Source organism: Hippocampus comes, unplaced genomic scaffold, assembly GCF_001891065.2.
Source record: "Hippocampus comes isolate QL1 unplaced genomic scaffold, H_comes_QL1_v1.1 scaffold82, whole genome shotgun sequence".
Lineage (NCBI taxonomy): Eukaryota > Metazoa > Chordata > Actinopteri > Syngnathiformes > Syngnathidae > Hippocampus > Hippocampus comes.
In genome coordinates, this window is record NW_017805135.1 from 43,163 (window position 1) to 65,515 (window position 22,353).

The 22,353-nt window shown below is 44.3% G+C and overlaps 1 protein-coding gene across 1 annotated transcript in view; it reads right to left on the reverse strand.

The window, feature by feature from the left end:
- The window catches only part of LOC109514029 (cadherin-8-like), a 95,504-nt gene that overhangs the window by 43,018 nt on the left and 30,133 nt on the right, over positions 1-22,353 (reverse strand). The window contains exon 3 of the mRNA XM_019866817.1: positions 3,325-3,619. Within this exon, the coding sequence (XP_019722376.1) occupies positions 3,325-3,619 (295 nt within the window). The remainder of the gene's footprint in view (positions 1-3,324; positions 3,620-22,353) is intronic.

Consider the following 22,353-nt stretch of genomic DNA (forward strand, 5'->3'; position numbering starts at 1 on the left):
TCATCCCCAGCGCCGGATGAGATATGTGACACGGGGCCGGCGAGGTGGCCATGTTTCCTGTACGCCGAGGAGCATGGGGGTTAATGGGAAATGAAGGAGGAAGACCTTTTGTTCTTCCTTCTAAAAGGCGCGCTCGGATAAGACGTGTGACTTTTCTCTGACTTTCATTTTCCCCCGCCGCGGCGGCCATTTTAATTGCCGCGCAACAATAGACTCAAGTCCAGGGCGAAGGTAAGGAAGAATGCCTTTGAGGTTGGCGGTAGCCATGCTGGCTTTGGTTAATGAATAAGGGACATTATGCATTTAAATGCACATTAATTAGCTATTTGGAGAGCTTTCCTCATACTCACTGGAATTTGTTTTAAATTCAGCCCCTGAGGCCAGTTTGATGAAGCAACGTGAAATTTGGGGAATAGACTCACAAAAAAAAAAGTCTCAACAAGCAACGCAGGAAAAAGATGTGAGAAGTCTGAGAAGAACATTTTAGCGTCAGTTTCGCCGTTCAAAACTTTGCTCGATGGCACCACTAATCATATTTCGATGTTTCATTCATCAACATGAAATTTGGTAGATGAGTGGACCCACAAAAAGTCTCAGGAAGACATGTCTGAAAGGAAGTCGGCTAATTTAGCATCATTTCACATTCACACTCAAAATTTTGCCCGACAAGCATGTTTTCCATTTGGTACTCATGTCTATCAAGAGCGCACCCACAAAAAGTCTCAAGAGGACATGCCTGAAAGGAAGTCGGATAATTTACACTCAAAAATTTGCCCGACGAGCATGTTTGAACAATTCTGCCCCTGAAGCCGTTGTTACTTTGCAAACTTCATTTCATCAAGGGCACACCCGCACAAAAAAAAAAAGGTCTCAAGATCACATGTCCGAAAAGACATCAAGTAGTACGTCCGCCTCTTCTTTCTGAAGGAAGACTTTTTTTTTTTTTTTTCATTTGCGGAGTTCAGGAAATTCCGCCGTTCAGCGTTTTCGGGAAGGCAGCATAACACAAGGAGACTCAAAGGAGGAAATGCGACACTTGGTGTCCTCGCTCGACTCGTCCGGTGTCAAAGCTGTATAACGACGCTCTGATCTCCTTCTGAAGGAGACCCCCTGCCGCCCGGGGGTCCGTGCGGCAGCAGACTGAGACACTGGCGGGGGCCTTTGCTAGTCTCATACTTGCATTGGAATTGTGTGATCACGGCATTGGGCGTCTTTGAATGCATGACCGCGAGTGAGAACATGAATCTATGAATATATTAGCATTGAGTGAGACGAGGATTGCGTGCCCGGCTTGCGGCCCTCCGAGAACGTTAGCTTGTGGCAATTAGCATCCGTCATTGCTCCTAACGCAAATGACCCGGTTCAAGGGGGGGAGATGTGCCGCTCATACCTAAACATTCTCGGCATTGCCACTTCTTTGTAGCGTGAAAAAGAAGGGGGCGCTAATCCACTCACAATACATCCCAAAATAAAGTGGGAGAAGGAATGGAAAGAAGAGAAGAGGAATTAGAAGATGAAGATGAACTCTCGTGACGGCAACTAACGCGTGACGTAATTGCTGCCGCCGCTGACGTGCGGCATCCGGCACAGCAAGGATTTCCCATTCAACCAAAAGGCGCAATAACTTACCAGGATTCCACCTTTGGCCGCACTGTGGCGCAGGATTCGAGTTCAGGTAAGTCATTTTAAACTATAAAGATTGTTTCCCCCCATAGTTAGAAGCGGAGGTTGCAAACAAACCGGAACATGTTTGTTTGTTGCTGTTAACACGGGGTGCGTTCGGAATTTCACTCTGACGCTCTAAGAACCAGAATGTTAATGGCTATTAATTTTCCAAACACAGCCTTTGTCCAAAACATGTGGTAGTAGCATAGCAGTAAATAATACCAATAACTAATACTAATGTTACAAAAGCAGAAAAACAGCAACAACATAATGTTTGGAAATACACACTTCACTGTGTTTATTATTATTATTATTATGATTATTATTATTATTAATAATAAATGTTCAAAAATGAATAGAAAATGACAACATCAAACAATACACCATGGTACTCTTACAAAACGGTTAGTCATTCGATACTTCTCTTCCGATACGAGTATAGCCGATACTACCGGAGACAAATTCTTTGTGTGATCTACGTACTTGGCCAATAAAGCTGATTCTGATTCTGATTCTGAATGCTAAATATATGGAGTCTATCTCTGTTTAGCCTTACTAATGACCTCCTGTCTTTGGCCCCGCCTCCTCTTGCATGGGCCAAATCGCAACGCTTCCGCGAAAGAAACCCACACAGTTTCATCATCCATAAAACATTACATCCTGCATTTTTTTTCTTTCTCATCCTCCCATAAATATCTAATTAGTGCGCTCGCCAGCATATATATTACATGACTCAATGAACACATGACAATGCAATAAAAAGGGTCTCATTTTGGCACTTTTTAAATGTTTTTTTTTTTTTTTTTTTTTGCTTGCCAAGCTTCTGCACTTGTAATTGCTGATACCTTAAAAATGTGTGGACATGACTAATAACTTTCTTTACTATGATACTGCAGCACAATGATACTGCAGCACTATGATACACAGAAAATGCAAACACGAGCGAGAATGAAGGCCCGTGCTTAGATTACAACCCAGAATGTGAGGCAAATGTGCTAACCACTTGGCTGCTGTCAAAACTGTATTCCTGGGACTTAAAAAAACTAATTTTAACATACAGCAAAGCCCGACTGAAAAAGGTTTATCGTATGACTGTAGCGTATTCATTATCATAATGAATCGATGCCTCGTAAAATGTACCAGAAACTGTGATCCCAAAGCAGTATATCATTTTAAATTGACATTGCCGGTAACAAGAAACTGTCTACAGAGGATTACAAGAGTGTGTGAACAAGTGGCCAAGACTCTCCACTAACAACCCACACTAATCCTCGACATAAATGCTCGTTTTCAGTCGAGTTGTACCACCTCAGTCTCCTTCCTGGAATCAAATTCCTCATGTCTTTGGCACCATTGTAGCGCCTCATAGACTGAGCGCAGCATATGCGATTAGGTGAGTTTTTCAAAGGCGAATAAGATATGTTACACAAAAAAAAAATGCAAAGAGGTGAATTCATGAATAGTGAACTGCAAATAATTCAAGCCTCCCAAACATGTTGGGGATGGCACCCGAAGCCTCGTTATATTAATTTATTTTGTCCTCGTTTAATAATTACTCGCCCCAGTTGTCTTAACAAAATAATCACGTGCCGGTCCCGTCCCCTCGCGCTCATTATTTTGATGCCGCGGCCGCACATTAGGCTGCGTTTCGTGACTCACCGACCGCCGACATCTCGGCCACGGCCGCCCGATAAGGACCCTCGATGAACTGCGGCGGATTGTCGTTGATGTCTTGCACTTTGATGATGAACTCGGACGGCGGCTCCAGCGGCTCATCGGTGTCCGCGTTAATGACCTGGGCCGTGAGCGTGTACTCGGCCTTTTCCTCGCGGTCCAGCCTCTTCATGGCGTGGATGTCGCCCGTCAGCTCGTTGATGGCGAAGATGGTGCCGGCCCCCTCGCCGGCCAGCACGTACTTGATGCGCTTGCCGCTGACGTCCAAGTCCGTGTGGAGCTGTCAGAGAGAGAAAAATGGGTGTTGAAAGATGAGGAAGTTCAATGGAAGCATCGAAAGTTGATTTGACCGCGACTTTGCTCTTGTTTCCGTACTTTTGATCGCAAAAGGTAAGTCACGTTCAAAGAGAGCAGGAGAGAGAGCGAGAGAACCCGGGGAAGACTTTTTCCAGTCCGACAATTGTTATTCGAGAGAGCCACGTTTGCATTTCTGCCTCCGTGACTCTCACAGTTTTTTTTTTCCACCATAGAAAGAAATTACACGAAACGGTCTTCAAACACTAACATGAGCTTCGTTGAAGGGTCTTCCTGCAATGTTAATAAGACTCAAACCCGAAACGAAATGGGCTCTCGGAGTGTCTTTGATGTTTACACAAATCCCAATGTTATGTTCAACAAAATTAAATTGACATTGATGCTGACAAAACACGTACATTAGGTTCACTGAAGATTTAACTGTCCTCGGTGCTTGAATACATGCTAAGATTGGGTTATTTGAGGACTAAATCGTATTTGACAACGACCAAAAAAAAAAGCGAATGTTAGGTTTATCATTTTTTACGATCTGCTTTATCCTCACAAGGGTCGCGGGGCATGCTGGAGCCCAACCCAGCTGTCTTCTGGCAGTAGGCGGGGGACACCCTGAACCGGTTGCCAGACAATCGCAGGGCACACGGAGACGAACAACCATCCGCGCTCAGATTCATGCCTGGCAACATTTTAGAGTGCCCAATCAACCTGCCATGATTGTTTTTGGAATGTGGGAGGAAACCGGAGTACCCGGAGAAAACCCACGCAAGCCCGGGGAGAACATGCAAACTCCACACAGGAAGGCCAGAGCTGGGATTGAACCCACGACCTCTGGCCGGCAAAGAACACAAACCCGCAAGCACGCCTGAAGATCATCAACATTCAGCAGCTTTAATTGAATTTTTTTGCCGCGGCGTTTACAACGTCAGCCCTTCCGCGGGGAGTCGGTCATGCTTGCAGGACAGCTCAACCCTTCAATGAAAAATAATAAATAAATAAACAGGTGACCTCTCATGCCAGCTCAAAGAAATTTGCTTTGCCTCAGAGGTGACTTTTTTTTTGCAGACACTGACAAAGCAACGTTGACAATTGTCACACCTTGCACTTTTTGCTTGCCTAATTGCATCATCATTCCACATGAACGATGCGGCTCATTAGCGGAAAAAAACGCCTCGCCACATCCCGCGTGCTGAGAAAGTCTTTAAACGGACACAAATTAATGACAAGCTGTCATTTTTTTAAAAAATACAACAAAAGAATGGATTTTTTTTTTTTTTTCTTAGTTGGTGGTGGCCAAACAGCTGGCATGTTCCCACACGGTGAGTGTCAATTGACAATTTTAGCACATGCTGTTTTTAAACCTTTGGCACAAAAACGAGTACACTGCGTTAATTGAAGCCTCTAAAATGTTTTGGTGTACAAGAACAGGTTGGCTATCGTCTTTGATGACCAATTATTTAGAAAATGTGCACGTAAGGTTACCTTAAGGCTCCTAAATTGTGAGTGTCACTTTATTCAAGACTAATCTACTAGTTGTTTTGGGTTTTTTTGGTTTTTTAATAGACTAAGTTGTGTCTGATGCTAATTCATGTTTGACTTTATAAAGACTAAATTATCTTTCAGAAACTATTTCCACACCCACACATGCGCACTCTCCCAATTAATCCTTCAAGGTTTCATTGACGGTAATTGCTGACAAAAAATTAGTTTCAGTCAAGACTAAATTCACTTGAATTTGTATTCCAGGTGGACATTTAGTCTGTTAAATTGGCTTTGGGTTAATTGAAGACTAAGTTGTCTTTGATGCACACAAATCCAGGTACGGCGTGTGTTCTTTCAAGACTCGGGCTGATGGCAAATAGCGGGAGCAACAGGTGAAAGAAAAGCGATTGAAACCGCTGGATTTGCATATTGGGTCGCACTGATGGTTTCACCCTGGATACAATGTAAATAAAAACAGACTACCGTGATTTGCAAATCATCGTCGTCTGCTTTTATGGTTAACATTACGTCCCGTCTTTATTGAAATCAAGAGTTTGGGGTCTGTTCGTTGAAAATGTCGAAATGCAAACGTTGGCACGGTTCTTCAATGACGAGCTTGTCTTTGATGCTTACAAATAGAAATACATGAAATTCTTTGAAAACCAAGTTGTCTTCATGAAAACTGCTGACTTTGAATATTTGATGTTTACAAGCGCCACATTGGATTGATTGAAAGAAAATTATTTTCACACACAAATAAAAGCTACACGACTTTTTTTTTGTGTGTGAGCTGTCTTTGATGCTCGAAAAAAACAAAAAAGACACACGCTGGGTTCATGGAAGACCAACTAAAACTCTGTTTTCCATCTATTTCCTACCACCCACACGCGGGCGCGCTCTTCCCAATCAACACCGCATGCTACTGCTTATCCTGTCAGCGCAGGAGGAGGAGGAGGCCGAACCAAAATTGTGTCAGTCCCAGTCGAAGATGAGTTTTTACTGCAATCACTCGAACAATCACGCTGCAGATTTTAAAAAGACCCCCCCCCCCCCATCATTGCCCCGTTTCCTCACGCTAAACTATAAACCCTCAGAGGGAACTAATGATTGCGCTCTATGTCAGGGCAAACGCGAGCTCCGACGTGTGCGCCTCCCATGTATGTAGCACGGCGTGAAACCGGGAACGCTAGGGCGGAGAGGCTGTCACACGTCGTGGCGGCGCGTCAGCAAACGTCTGCTTGATGCACTCTGAGGCGCAGCATCCGACATCCCGCGTCTCGCGGGGGACCGCGTCTCGTGACAAAGTTGGTCTCGTTCTTCGTCTTGAAATGCCAAGGGTGACACATTCAGTCGGTGTTGGACGTTGAGCTCCAATGCAAGCTGGCTAGCTTGAGTCACTCAATGATTAGCATTCAGCGTTTTTTTTGGTTTTTTGGGTTGTGTTTTTTTTTTTTTTTTTTTTTTTTTTTTGGCAAGTCAAATTTGGAGGTGGCTAAGTTTGGGGCGTCTCAGGTAGCGTTTCACCACGTCGGGTGTCATTGTTTTCCACCGCCATTGCGGTATTACGCAGCGGCGGCGGCGGCGTCATCAACAGTTGGAAGTCAAAGAAAAAGCGTAACGAATGGCAGATTTTCTTCCCAGCGGCAAACGTGATGTACGAAATATGTAAATATGGTCATCTGTCATATTAGCACGGTGCCAATTTGAATCTTCATCTCATCTGTGTCGGGTCAAAGAGCACACCTTTTATTTGAGGTCCACAGTATCAAAACGTGTTATAAATGTTTAATGGCTCCTTTAAAAAAAAAACCCGATCGACCAAACGGTTGAGCTGACATCTACGATAAAGGCAGCGCGATGCTCTGAAGTGCCTTTGATGTCCTCATCCGAATCAGTCATCGTCGTGAAAAACGGGGCAGCATATTCATACACTGGACGTTTTATTTGAAGTAATCCAAGTTCATTAACCTTGTTGTTTCACTGTACACGTATGCACAAAGACTTTTGCCTGTTTTTTTTTTTTTTTTATATAGTATATGAATGAATGGCGGCCCGGTGGTCCAGTGGTTAGCAGCGAGGAGGCTTGCTGAATGCTCAGTGGGAGGTCATTCCAGAGAGAGGGACCAGCAACAGAAAAGGCTCGATCCCCTCTCAAAATATTCCCATTAAGACGTAATCTCAACACAGATGATTCTTCCAATAAGGAAATGTTTTCCCAAGGATATGTCCTCAAAAATGAATGCTGTCAATGGAAAAAAAAATGGTCGTAGCAATTGAACAGCTCAACAAAGACATTGTGCTACAAGGATATATTATTAACGGAAAATTTGCTAGCAATCGACAGCTGCCTCAAGGACTCAAAGTGAAACGCCCCGAACAATTGATCGTCTCAACAACTTGCCTCAACGGAAAAAATGGCTCACAATTGAACGTGTTCTCAAGGATCTGTTCCAACAAAGGAAATCTCCTCAAAAGAAGAATGTCCTGGTAAAAGGAACTGTCTTCTATAGAAAATGTAAGCTCACCACCGAAGGTCTTCACAAGGAAATATGAGGAACTGCTTGACCGAGAAAATGTGATTGTAAGGAAATCTTCATTGATACATGAATTCTTTCATTCTTTTCAACTACGGGAGTCTTAATGACGAGCCCCGTCCAGGTCATTTGCCATCAGTGACCAAAGTTTTGGCCAACTCTGTTTTGATCTTTCCTAGAAAGAAAAACACTCGACAGCATTCCGTTTTGACAGTTACAAGCAGATTCTGATATATATATATATCTATATCTATATCTATATATAAATAACATGCCTGTAATTAATTAACACACACACACACACACACACACACACACACACACACACACGCACATGCACACACGCTATTAAATACTACTACTACTACTAAATAGTGTGCAAAGAGTTTGCAAAATTTGTCAAATGTAAAATTGTTACACTGGTAATATCAATACTTTCTAAATGAATTGTTTGCATTGATTTAGAATCTGCCCTCATTTTTTCCTTTGCTCATCAGGTTGTCATGATCGTAATAATAATAATAATGATAATAAAAAGAAGGAGAACAATAGTCATAATATAATAGGTGATACAGTAATATATTTTGTAATATTTATGAATTAAGGGTTCGGCAACAAGTGGATTTTTTTTTTCCAGTAGTGTCACAGCTATAAAGTAAAGTCTTTATTGCGCATGTTTTGATACAGGAAGTAAAAGCAACAAAAATGAAAATCTCTCAAAAACCTGATGTAGTACAGACATTATTGAAATCAGCCTCAAAAATACTTTTAGAGACACATGAAACCATCGCTGATTCAAATTTGCCATTGACCAGTGTAAATAATTCCTTTTCTCTGTGAAACTTTTTGACATCAAATGATGTCGTTCCGTTCCAATGAAGGATGCAAAAGTAAAGCGCGACAGCATCCTAATCATTCACCAACACTCCGGCACATTAGCGCCCGGGTGATGACGACGACAACTGTGCGATATCTTGCTGTGATGTCGCTAAATGTCACGATTGTGCCGCGACTCTAATGTGACAAACTGCTTGTTAAAACGAGGCCGTGACCAGACAGGCTGTTGGAGGGGGGTGTGGGGGGGGGGGGAATGTCATGCTAAGCATTTACAATGCAGGAGTTTGCCTGTTGTTATGTAAAGGCTATAGGGAGCCCAAGGCTGTGGGTTCGTAGATTTCTTTATGTAACGCCACACAGAATGCCAGATGTTGACTTCTTTTGGTCCAGTGTGTCATTTTTTTTTTAAAAGACGTTGTAAGATGAGTTTAAAATCATCTTAAAATGTCTTGTGATCTTAATCGGGGACATTTTTATGGTTGAAATGATTAATAAGGGCTTTTTGTTTTGGGGAGGGCATCCATTATTTGCTCGTTTTTTTTTTTTTTTTTAATATATGCGTTGGCGGTTAGTCTCCGGTCCCTTTGCAAATAGCGAGGGCTCAATGCAAAAGCAAAAGATGAAAGTACATGCGAGCGGCGACAGCTAATTCCTCGACCGAAAAAAAAAAAGCAATAAAATTAGTGCCGCCTTTTTCATTTCTTCGGCAACACTTCAGGCCTCCTCCCTGGAAATGAATCGGAGCTTTTCCGATCCCGTTTGTTGAATTTGGATTCTGTTAATTACACCTCCATGAATAATCTGTAACTCTAAATATTGCAATAACATTTGGAATCCGGCGAGCAGATGGCGCAATGCATGATATATGATCGGCCTTGCTATTTTTGGCAAACTAGCCCACACCCTGAACCCCCCCCCCCTCAGCCAAGTCTTGTGTCATGGCAAGTTATGTTTTTTTTTCTTTTATCAAATTGGCTGAAAAATATTCACAATGGTATGAACTGCAACAGAATTCATTCGTTGGCAAATCTGTAAGGAAGCAAAAACGAAGACTTTTTTTAAGCCACATCAATCAAATTCATTCATTAGATTTGACCATTAGGAGTGGGCGAGATGGGCTCACTGCTAAAGCAAAAATAACTTTTTGTGTGATTTTGAAATTTTTTTCACCACCAGCAAACCGTACTCCTTTATTCTTTGGATGCGCTTATTCGTCAATAAAACGCCTAATGACAAATCTTTGTAAAGAAAACCTCGGAAATGTGCATTTACTTTAAAAAGACTGTGGTATTTCTTTAAGTTAAGCCTGGCTTTATGACGAAGGCCTCACAGAATTTCTCTCCCTGGCTGAAGATTCTGTATTTTATTTTCTCCAACGGACCAAATGAAACTCCTGCTAAAAGCTAAGCCTATAATGCTCCAGGTTTTTTGTAAATATGGATTAGCGTTCGCTTCCGATAACCAAAACAGAAACACGTCATACGCAATCTCCAAACCACACTTCATGACTATTGCTTCGAAGCCAAACGCTAAGCAGACCAGGGAGTGTTGTTGTCCACGCAGATCAGCGTTAGCTTCTGGTGATTGCCACGTAAACGCGATTTCACGTTGCAGGCTAGCAGTCACAAGCATAGCCACCGAAGCCAGAAAAAAAACCCTATCAACTTTTATTTTTATTTATTTATTTTTTTTGCAAATATGCCACAGAACGAAACGATTCTGCCATCGTGAGGATAAAACAAACAAAAAAAAACAGCACAAAGGGCAACTCATTTCCAAAAATGCCGAGGTATCGCTTTCAAAGGCTCAATTACTTTGCCAAATGGCCTATTTGCAGAAGTCAGCTCTGCTCTCGCACAAAGAGGACTGAAGTCTGTTGGGATTCCGAAGCATCTCTGACACAGGAACAATAATCAATGCGGCTGCCCAACGAGGTCAAAACCAAGTATTGGTGGAGGCCAGTGAGTGCCTCTTGCAAGGCTCGCAATTCATTTGTTATCGGTGCGCGCTTCCATTACTGAGACAATGGGAAGGAGACGGTGTAACGAACCACATGCATGCAGGGCATGGTAGGGGTTTTGGGGGGGGGGGGCTTATAAATGAAGCCAGCCTCATGATGTGAAGGTACAGTCATTCTAGTCAAAATAGCAAAGTAGCCCGGGTCACCCTTTGCTTGTTAACACTCCAATGAATACAGTGATTGAAATTTTTTGATGAATGCTGCTGTCATTTTTACGAGTCAAATACGATGACATCAACCACACGTCTGCGGAACTCCAAATGCCTCCATCAAATTCAACGAAAATGTCGATAGACGATCTGCGGCAAGCCTTAGACATGACTTGCTGCGACCAAATGATCACATGAATCGTGTATGCTGGAACCAAAGAGACGAACCAAGTGAAGGCTTGCGAAATACATCCCTGAGGCTTTTTTTAAAATTTGTCATCGCTTTCAAATTTTCCTACGTGATGACTGTATCAATAATTAGTGGTGTTGAAAAGAGTGAAAGTCAAAGAAAAGGTTGTGTAACGTTTTTCAATGGTCAGCAAATGGCCGCAATGCAGTTTGAATGTAACAAAAAGTTTATCATTTATTGCTTGAGCGGGGAAGGACACATTTGTGCCTGTGAAGCTCTCTGACAAAGTGTCAATGAGTTGCTCTGCGGGGGCTAACGACACACGCTGTGCTTAAAACAAAACAGGCCTAGCCCACCGTCGCTACCTGCCTGCGAGTTTCAATGCCAAGAGAAGGAAGAGGGATGGAAGACCTTCAATGCAGCATAACACATAAGACAAAAAAAATTGTATCGAATTGGTCAAATCAAGGTTTGGTTTTTTTTTTTTTGTGTTGCTGTGTTTGTTCCGACGGGGTGCAGATGGGTCGCGTAGCAAGTCGGAGTGAGATTTCTCGGCCCAGATGGAGCCACTCTGCTTTTGCGATTCATCTTTACTCATTTCACGCTTGCTCCCGCCTTCTTCATTTCGCTCTCACGGTTTCGCAAAAAGCCGGAACGAACGTCATGGCCGCATCTGCGGGGGCAATGCGATCTTGTTAAATGGCATGTGTGACACAAGTTTGACATGCGAGACGGACACAAAACTTCATCAACAAATTGGAATAGTTATTGCATTTGCCGGTTTCGGAAATTATGAAATTAGACGTTTTGGAAGTAACACTCTTCGGAGGATGGCGGGGGAGGCCGAGCTTCCTTTGCTCTCTCATGAAAAATAAGCATCTGCAAATTGTTTTCTTTTCATCCAGAAAAATGAATGTGTCTTTTTTTTAATCCAGAGCATGCAAAAAAAGAAAAGGTGGCTACTTGTTGCTAGGTAGAATTCATAGGGCCGTACAATAACCGCCCCGTTGGTTGTGTTGGTTTTTCAGTTCAAAATGACTCGTGGCTTGACGGAACCAACAGGACTCGCGCACAACCACCCCATGAGCCAATAAAAAAAAAACTATCTGCTCACTTCGCAATTTGAATGACAAATGTATTTTAACTCTGTATTGCAATCTATCAAGTGAAATATAAACCCTATTTCATAATGACTTCTTCACTGATGTAACTCACTGTATTTTGCATATAGTGTTGAAAAGTGACATATCCCTTTTTACCTTGAAAAGACTGCAACGAATGAGTCCACCAGTTAAAACGAGGAAAAGATTTCTGTCTGTCCTTCGTCCGCTGTTTTTTTTAATTCTACTGTAGTGCGTCAATGTAAAATAAATTACTTCCTTCAGTGAAATGTTAAATAACACTCGAGAGCAAAAAAAAAAAAGCTTTCGAGTGGCTGCTGCAATTCATTTGAAGCCGAAAGGCTAATTTGATGACCTTAAGGGTTTCAATCGGAGTGACATTACTCCTGCAATCCATCTAATATTTTTTGATGTTCGAAAACTAAACCCGGAGAAAAGTGGAAGTCGGCGACTACCACTTAATTGAGGTGAATATAAAGCACTGTCACTGTGCTACATGTGGACATTTCTTTTCAACGTAGCCCCCAATCAGGTTGTACAGTACCGGCGCATGTCTCTGTACGGTAATTGGATGGCACGTCTTTGGGGCTTATATGCAGATGTTCTCCACAGAAGCACCTTGGGCCAGTTAGAGCCTTCCTGTTGTCAACCTGAGGAACAAATTAGCGCATGTTGGTGCCACTATGCAAAGTCTTCAGTTTGTTTTGATATGTGAGCGGTCGGGGATGTTCCAAGTTAAGGTGACAAGCCAACGTGGCACCTGTAAAGCTGACAGGGTGATGTTCCCTATTTGGAGCGGAAAAATGTATTCTAAAAATATAAAGGCATCCTGATAGATGAATGGCTGAACCCCAACAGACACTTTGTAATCTCCCTGGAATGTAGGAAGACACAAAAGAGCTGCTGTTTGTACCCAGAACTGCTATTGCACAGTGCTGCACAGACAGACAAACCGTGATAGATTGAAATATTTTCCGAAAGGAAACCATCCATTTTCTAGTCTGCTTATCCTCACGAAGGTTGTGGGTGTGCTGGAGCCTATCCCAGATGTCTTTGGACAGTAGGCGGGGGGACACCCTGAACTGGTCGCCGGCCAATCACAGGGCACACAGAGGCGAACGACCATTCGCGCTCGCACTCACGCCGAGAGACGATTTGGAGTCTTCCATTAACCTGCCAAGCATGTTTTTGGAATGTGGGAGGAAACTGGAGCACCCGAAGAAAATCCACACAGGCACGAGGAGAACATGCAAACCCCACACAGGACGCTGGAATTGAACCCTACACTTCTGCACTGTGAGGCAGACGTGCTAATTTCAGAAAACAGTTTAGTTCATTTGCATGTGGACCAGAGTGTATCGCTGCTCTTTCTGGCGCTGTTTATATTGAGCGACTATCTAGTTACGTACGGCGTTATGTATTCAGAATCCAGAATAAATATATAACTGCTTTACGATAAAGCTACAGAAAAAAAAATCACAATCAGATTACAGATACATTGATTAAAAACAGGGATGATTTCACAGGATTCAATTTTTCACAAGGACAGAGTGATATTGTTGTTTCTTTGTCATGGATTTCAATGGGTCGCCGCGACTCTCGAGTAGCTTCGGCGCGGTGTTACTGAGAGCAAAGAGGTGTAAATGGAGAGTCGGGGAGGCGGCGGAACTGGCCATGTTGTGTGTGGAGGAAAGGAGGAAGCGGTGACTGCTATTTACTGTTTGGTTCATAGTCACCGAAGGACCGACTTCTGTGTGGTTATGTAGAGAGAAAGAGAGAGAGAGAGAGAGAGAGAGAGAGAGAGAGAGAGAGAGAGAGAGAGAGAGAGAGAGAGACAACGTATTTGTGAGAGAACGTATTTGTTGTTCCTTTTGTCGTTGAGTGACCACGGCTAGTTTAACCGAACCGAAACGTATGTACAGTATCGTCGGTGGATGAAGTCACAGTCATCCAATCAACTCCCAGGTCTGTTTTTGCCCTTTTCCAAACAGTTTCAATTGTATCCCTCCCACAAGAATTACGAGTATTACGGATAATACAACCGATTGGGCGCATCAATATTCAGCTGCGGCGTCGCTCACATTCAAAGCCGGAGAGGCTCTCTGTGGACTGGAAATAAAGGAGGATTTCAGACAGTGTTTGCTTAGGTCCGAGAAGAAAAGGGCGACAGAACACGCGGGCTCCATCGACCGTTAATAATCATCTGCTCCTCATCCTTTGAGAGGGCCCGTGATATGGAGTATCATTAGACATGCAAATAACAGCTCCTCGTCCCTGGGATTAGGAGACGGGGGGAAAATGAGCGAGAGGCACGACGCTGGCAGAAACAATTAAGCATTGCAGGCTCGAGCTTTTGGCAGCCGGCTCGGGCCTGGCAAAGCGACGGCGGCGACGTCAACGCCCTTGTCTGAGTGAATGTGACACGGCAGCGAGCGGCGCTTAAGCACGTCAGAGCGGCTCACGCCGGATGGACGCGACGAGCGCGGATTCAATTTCCCCCCGACGTACCTGTAGGAGTCATAAGGGGAGCCTCGCTACTCTCGACACGGCAGGTGGTTTGTTTAACAGTCTTCGGGAGCGAGCGTTGATTGAAAGTGCTTTGGAAAGGGCTGACACTGTAGTAGACCGCAAGGAGGGTTGAAACCTGTGCTTTACAAAAAATAAGAAAAGTTTGTTGCACTGAACAACCAGTGGAGTTTTGGGCCCCGGCTGCACGGCAGTATCAAGAAAAAAGGAATGCCGATGTTGGAGAGTAGTCATATGTGCATGGGATTTAAGCGCCGGATATCGTGTATCTTTACGTGTTTCACCAAAAAAAAAATAATAAAGTACACAAACGGAAAGTTACATCAGCCCGGTGGTCCAGTGGTTAGAGCGTCGACCTCACAGTGCAGAGGTCGTGGGTTCGATCCCAGCTCCGGCCTTCCTGTGTAGAATTTTCATGTTCTCCCGGTGCCTGCGTGGGTTTTCTCCGGGTACTCTGGTTTCCTCCCACATTGCAAAAACATGGCTGATTGAACACTCTAAATTGTCCCTCGGTGTGAATGTGCGCGTGAATGGTCGTTTGTTTCTGTGTGCCCTGCGATTGGCTGGCAACCGGTTCAGAGTGTCCCCCACCGACTGCCCGAAGACAGCTGGGATAGGCTCCAGCACCCCCCGCGACCCCTGTGAGGATAAAGAAGGCGGGGGACACCCTGAACCGGTTGCTAGCCAATCGCAGGGCACACAGAGACCAACAACCATCCACATCCACAGTCACACCTAGGGACAATTTGGAGTGTTCAATCAGCCTGCCATTCATGTTTTTGGAATGTGGGAGGAAACCGGAGTACCCGGAGAAAACCCACGCAGCCACAGGGAGAACATTCAAACTCCACACAGGAAGGCCGCAGCTGGAATCGAACCCGGCACCTCTGCACTGTGAGGTCCCAGAAAATACTTGTTTTGCAAATTATTATGCAACCTGTGATCCTGATTGGTTGAGTCGATTTTGGGTCTGCGCCATTGCCTAATATCTGGTGGAGGTGGGGAAATAACCCCCATCGACAAAACCGGTTTCTGCGTGTGCAGCGGGGGGAAAAAAACAAAAAAAACTAAACAAACAAAAAAAAAGGGCAAACAATGATAATGAAGCTGAAATAAAGTTCGATGAAATACATTTTGCTAAACTACAATCCCCTTCCTCCCTCGAGTGCGTGATGAATTGCGGGGTGGAAATTGCTTCTCATAATCCCGGATTCCCTTGTTACCAGAGCCTTTGTTCCCTATTTACTTTGTTTTAATCATGGGCAGAGCTGAGAAAACAATCTAAATATGAAAATCAATCGAATGTATTTGTGTTGAAAGGTTACCTGGAGCAAAGCAGCGAAAGCAGGTTAGGCCCGAAGGGGTATGCTTTAGAATCAAGGTGCTTATTTTAAGAACAGGCAACAACAGATAGTCGCGGTGCGCCGCCTCATAAAAAAGAAAGAAAATCTTTAACAAGCCAAATGAGAAGGAGACAGCGGGGATGCGGCCCATCAAGTCCACTCTATCATCCGCTCAGATAAGCCCCTGATTCCAAAAGGAAACCGACGCTAAAGTCAAGATGATTTAATGTTCACACAGGAAATTTTGGGGGGGAATGTGTGAATTGTTTCTAGTGTTTAATTCCATTGTGTCTCGTTTACCGTGTTTGGTAATTTGGCAGGCCGCGGTGATTCTCCTGACAATTGACAGCAAGTAGGCTAGACCAAATGAAACCCGGTCTAAGTTGTGGCGCAGGTGGAGTCGCACGATTTTAGCACATTTGATACAGTAGACAGATTCTGCGCAACCAGAGGTGTTTGGCAGTCTCAAAGTGTTCACTTCTCAAGCAGCCAACTTTACATCATCCGCAAGTGGAGATCTTGCTACTTCCGTATAAACGTACTTTGCTCATTGCGATCTCCTGCATGGACTCCAGCAAGTCCATTATGTTTCCTCCTTGTAGATCCGGCACATCTCCTGAATTTAAAAGGGAATGAGAAGAGCCAGCGGCCTGGTGGTCCAGTGGTTAGCGTGTCGACCTCACAGTGCAGAGGTGCCGGGTTCGATTCCAGCTGCGGACTTCCTGTGTGGAGTTTGAATGTTCTGCGTGGGTTTTCTCCGGGTACTCCGGTTTCCTCCCACATTCCAAAAACATGAATGGCGGGCTGATTGAACACTCAAAATTTTCCCTAGCGCGGATGTTTGTTCGTCTCTGTGTGCCCTGTAATTGGCTGGCAACCGGTTCAGGGTGTCCCCCACATACTGCCCAAAGAAGGCTGGGATAGGCTCCAGCACCCCCGCGACCCTTGTGAGGATAAAGCAGATCGAAACATGGATGGATGGATGAGAAGAGTCACTTCAATTGGCTGGGAATCAAGTCAGCTGTGTCCACTCCCACAACATCGCAAACGCCCATTTACAGACGCACCCATTTCCGAAAATACCAAAAGAAATATGCACAGTTCAACGGCACTTTGCGCGACATAGCATCAGGACTAACTTGGAATTCAACATCCCCCTGCTATCACTGCACTCCAAGGGGTCGAACGTGCAACCTTGGAGCACAGAGACATCCCGCCACACAACCGCATTGGCCCCTCACACCGGACCTCCACAGCTAAGTGAAACGTGTCAGCACGGAACTAACGGGTCGCGAAGCGTTATTTCGAACATGCCATTTGTCTTCCATAATAAGACATGAGGACTCGCAGACATTTGAAGGAAACAAGTCCTTCCTGGAAAGACGGACTCTGCCAGGAATACTCATTGTGTGTGTGTGTGTGTGTGTGTGTGTGTGTGTGTGTGTGTGTGTGTGTGTGTGTGTGTGTGTGCGCGCGTGTCCTCCCTATTACTGCTGACTGCGAGATGGATGCTGGCTGTCACACCTGCCTGACTTTGTTCCCGCCAGATGCGGCGGCGGGGTCACCGGGAAAGCGCCCAAACACTCATCAATCTCAAGCGTTGTCCGACGTTTCTTCCAGCTCAGCGGTGGTGGCTTCCAACATCCAGTTAGAGGATGGGAAAACAACAAAAACACACTCTCACACACAAATGCACACACACACGCACAAAACACAGACTTTCACACAAACACACGACATGGACACGTTCTTACATGCGCACTCGAGCACAGCCAGACGCTCTCATGCACTCACACATACAGACCCCGACACTCACTCACACACACGCACACACACACACACACACACACACATATATACACGTACCCACACAATCACACAGCCGCCGAGGCCCACCGCGAAAACAAAACACAGCACGCAAACTGTAAAAGTGATTTTGGGCGAGGTCGTCGCCGTCATTCAAGGTAATTGAATTTGGGTCCTGCGCACAAATGTGCCAGTAGCCCAGCCCGCTCGCCTGCTGCCTTTTTAATAACAACGGCACCACAAAGTCGAAAGGACACAGTTGGAGGGAGCCGGACACGACGCTGAGGTTTCACTCGCAAACTTTAAAGGACTCGGCCGATTCTTATTCTGTTGTGCTAATTGACCTCATAAAAACGCATTGATTATATGGCACGTGCGTGTGCACAAGTATCCGAGCATGCCGTAAATAAAGTTTTTGGGTTGTAGATGATTCCAATTACCGTATTTTCCGCACTGTAAGGCGCACCTAAAAAGCATTCAGTTTTCTCAAAAGTGCGCCCTATAATCCGATGCGCCAAATATAAACTCTCTTTATATTCCCCATTGAGTTGTTTCCCTGTCAGTGTTCCGATACCATCTAGTGGTGATCATTAGCAGGAACCAATTGTAACCTAAAATGGTTCTGCCCAACACTAATTGACATGTGCATTCGCCAACACACACTCAAAACTACTTTGTGAGCTCTGCGCAGCCTTTTTGAAATGAAGATAATACCAAAAGCAAAAGTTCAGTACTGACTAAACGAAGGAAGGAGACAAACACCACTTCGAAGGATATTTAGTCCTTGTGGATGTGAGCCCACGTGGTTTGTGTGCCTTTTTGTTGAATCAATTCATAACTTTTGTCTTTGATTTATTGTTTTGTAATGCCATTTGTATTTATATGTTTCATGTCCGTGTTTGTGACCAGTTCTCGTTACAGCTGCAGTGGTTGTGAAGGCTCTACATAAATAAAATTGTATTGTATTGAATTGCTGTAGTGTAGCACCATCTAGTGGATGAATAGCGCAACCGCAGCCGCTATTGTAGCTTCTATGCGCCTTATAATGAATGCAATGCGCCCTATATATGAAAACTGTCTCAAAATAGGCCATTCATTGAAGGTGCGCTTTATAATCTGAAGCGGCTTATCGTGCAGAAAATACGGTACATTTGGTCACTCCTGTATCACAAGGTGGCGGTTATCCTGTATAATAGGTCACAGAAGAGACTGCTACTATATTCAGTGTAACCAATAGAAACCACATACAAGTAAAGGGTTGGCCATCCTTCGTCGTACAAGAGTGATTCTCCAAGAGGAGGATGACATTCTGCCCTCGTACAAAGACACTTCCTGTGTGTGAGTGTGTGTGTGTGTGTGTGTGTGTGTGTGTGTGTGTGTGTCCGGACATGCTCAGTGCACCCCTGAGTGTCACAGCAGACGTGCAACCAGGTTCACAAGTGCCCCGCCACGTCCTCACACCAAACTGTGTCAAAATCCTGGACACACACTGATACACACTGAAACGCACAACATTTTTGCTTCCTGCGTCTTTCAGTCTTGTGAATTCACGCGAGGTGGGAAAGTTCACAGCCAGTCACAATTTTCCTCCTATTCCTGGACATTTTCTGGGATTTTTATTCAAGGGCTTTGAAATAATTGGAGGAATTGCTTTGTGTAAGGACCTTTGAATGATTTGTCTGAGTGATGATCTGAGCTGTGATGGACACGAGAGCTAATGTTGTCCAATCATATAAAATGAGAACTCCTCTGATTCTGAAAACCGATCCACATTTTTGGTCTGGGTTTTAGTAGCGTTTCAGATAATTATATTTGAGCAAGAACTCTACAGTACATATTTTGAAATAACAAGCAAGCGCGAGTACGTTGATAAGATCAGTTCCAAGCAGTCAGTAAATGGTTCTCGTCCAGCATGCAATATATTTCATTTTCAAGAGACGGTCTTTTAGAGTAAGAGCCCGAATCATTTGGCTAAGATGTGCAGTAGATCTGATAAGATTAGTTAATATCAGTGAGTGCAAATAAATAAACATTCATTTTGTTGTTTAGACCAAGAACCCAACGCAGTTTTTAAATGAGATGGCTTCAGATATGGAGATCAGGTCGAAACCGCAGGGCAAGATTGCTAGCAGTTTTGAAAGCTATACCAAGGGTGAGATACGATAAGATCAGTTCATATCACTAACTCCAATAACAGAGTCCTTGTCCAGCAATAAATCTTCAAATAAAATGTGATGAGGTGCTGAGGTACGCAGATAAAGCCAATATTCCGACTGGTTTTTCAAAAAATAATAATTATTCCAGTTAGCGAAGGTAAATCGATAAGCTGATATCATAGGTATCCTCTAGCCATTTATCCATCTATCGACAATCTTTGAGCTGTTTAGGTTTGACCAAGAACCTAAAGTATTTTTTCAAAAGCAATCTAGGAGTACCTGTCGATAACATCAAAGCAGGAGGGCAAGATCCCTCAACTGTAGCTTCTGTTTGACCAAAGTTGAGGTAATTCAATAATTTCACAATGTGTGGTCCTTGTGCAGTATTCTACCCAATTATTCATCAATACATCTTTTATCGATGCTTTAAAGCGTGAAGTAATAGTCTTCTAACCCGATAGACTTTTAAATGTCTGAGCCATGTCCGGTGGATAACGGTTGAACTGTTGAACGAATACCCGAAAGATTTGAAAACAAAATGGCTGCAGTACGAAATAGTATCAGTTCATATCATTAAGTGCCGCTGTACATTTAGAAATGTTGAGCCGTGAAGAGATTTTGGGAAAAACACGCATGATTCCAGATAGTTGAGCCAATTGATCGTATTCAGCATTCATTGCGAACATGCTAATGAGGATTCAGCGTTCCAAGTCGTAAACAATGAGCCACGCTGCAGCACTGCGCTATGACGTGAATGGGGGGGGGGGGGGACAAACAAAAAAAACACGCCAAATTTGTCATGAAAGAAAAGCGACCGACAACACCAACTACCCCCCCCCACCCCTGAGCGAGCGTGCAACAACAAACGGAATATTCAAGAGCAGGAAGCAAAGGATGGCGTGGGATGAAAACGTCTCACCCGCGGAGGATCCCACATTTGCCCGTTTGAAACGCAGCACGCTTTACAAATCACATTCCAAACCAATTTGCGCTCCTCGGGATTTCCGGCAGAGCTTGTTTCGTGTGCGTGTGTGTGTGTGTGTGTGTGTGTGTGTGTGTGTGTGTGTGTGTGTCATCTGAAAATAAACCTGCACACGACCCTGCGTGACACAAGACGCACACACCCCCTCCCTCCCTCTGCGCATCGGCGGGCATTGAGGCCTGCGGTACTCGCCTTCAAATGTGGAAGCAACAGAACAAACTCCTCTGGTGTTACATCTTTTCGACTTTATTACAAGTCTTCGGGGAGTGAAAGTGGGGAGGGCTCTGGCTCCGCAGCCGGGGCTATCTGTTTATATTTTCTTTACAGGACTATATTGGAATTATAATTGTGTTCTACGCTACCCTTTTTTTCCCCTGCACTCGGCTCTGTTTAAAGGTCCTGTGGACCCGCCGAGATGAAGAAAAATGGAGGCCTTTGGAGGGATTCGATTACTGGGAACGAAAATGCAGCTGCACGGTGCCGCCTGTTTTCCTTCCTCGCTCTTTTTTTACGGCAGGTGCCAATGCCTCAGGACGCTCGGACGCTAAAAACGCAGGCATCGCGACGAATGTGTTGCCTCTTGGCAGTTAAGGTGAACAAAATAGAAAATGAATGAAAGCTGCAATGATTGCCATGGCGAATCCACGAAATGGTCAAAACATTTTGACACCCTGCAAGTGCGCCTGTCAAGAACTCCCGAGATGGCCAAATGAACCCTAAAATGGTTGCTTGAAACTTTTTGGGGGGTCTTCTCATGTTTGACATGTCTACCAAATGTCAATTTTAAAAGGAATTGGCTTTGGGGGAGCAATTTTCAATTCACGTCCAGGTTCATACAGGTTTCAAAGCAAATCAAACTTTGTCTCTGTTCCGCCCACGCACAATGGTGAAAGTAAAACTTTTTTTAACAGTTCAGCATCACCCATCTGTGCAGTATACACAGTTTCAGTTCGGCAGCAATTGGACTCCTTTGCCTTTGGAGGACCTCTACAAAGAGCCAAAATGACCATAAAATGGCTGCTCTGAACCGAAATGGCAGACGTCATGTGTCCTTCAGGTTTCTTCTTGAGACTTTTTTTATGGGCCTTCTCATGACTGTCAACCGAATGTCATTTTTAAAAGGAACTGACTTCAGGGGCGGAATTTTCAATTCAAGTTCATGCAGTTTTCAAACGCCGATCATCAAACTTCGTCTCAATGCTCTAGTTTAGCATCTCCCAATTTGGTTGAAAAGTGGACTAAATCTCTACGGCACCCATGACTTTGAAGGTCTAAGTCGCCATAAAATGTCTGCTTCAATACAAAATGGCACTTTTCCGGTCTGGATCCAGGCATGGGTTCTCGAGTCTTTTTTGTGGGTTCACTCATTCGAGACTTGGCTATCAAATGCCGCATCGCTCAATAAAATTGGCTCATTGCACTCGACAGCAGGGGGCAGTAATGTGCATAATAAGCTAGTTGCCGGCTGCCAAAAGGAGCCAGAAAAAAAAGATACCTCCTTGGCAGAATTAAATCCAAAACTAAGCCATATCTTTGTGTACCTTTTTTTGGGAGGAGGC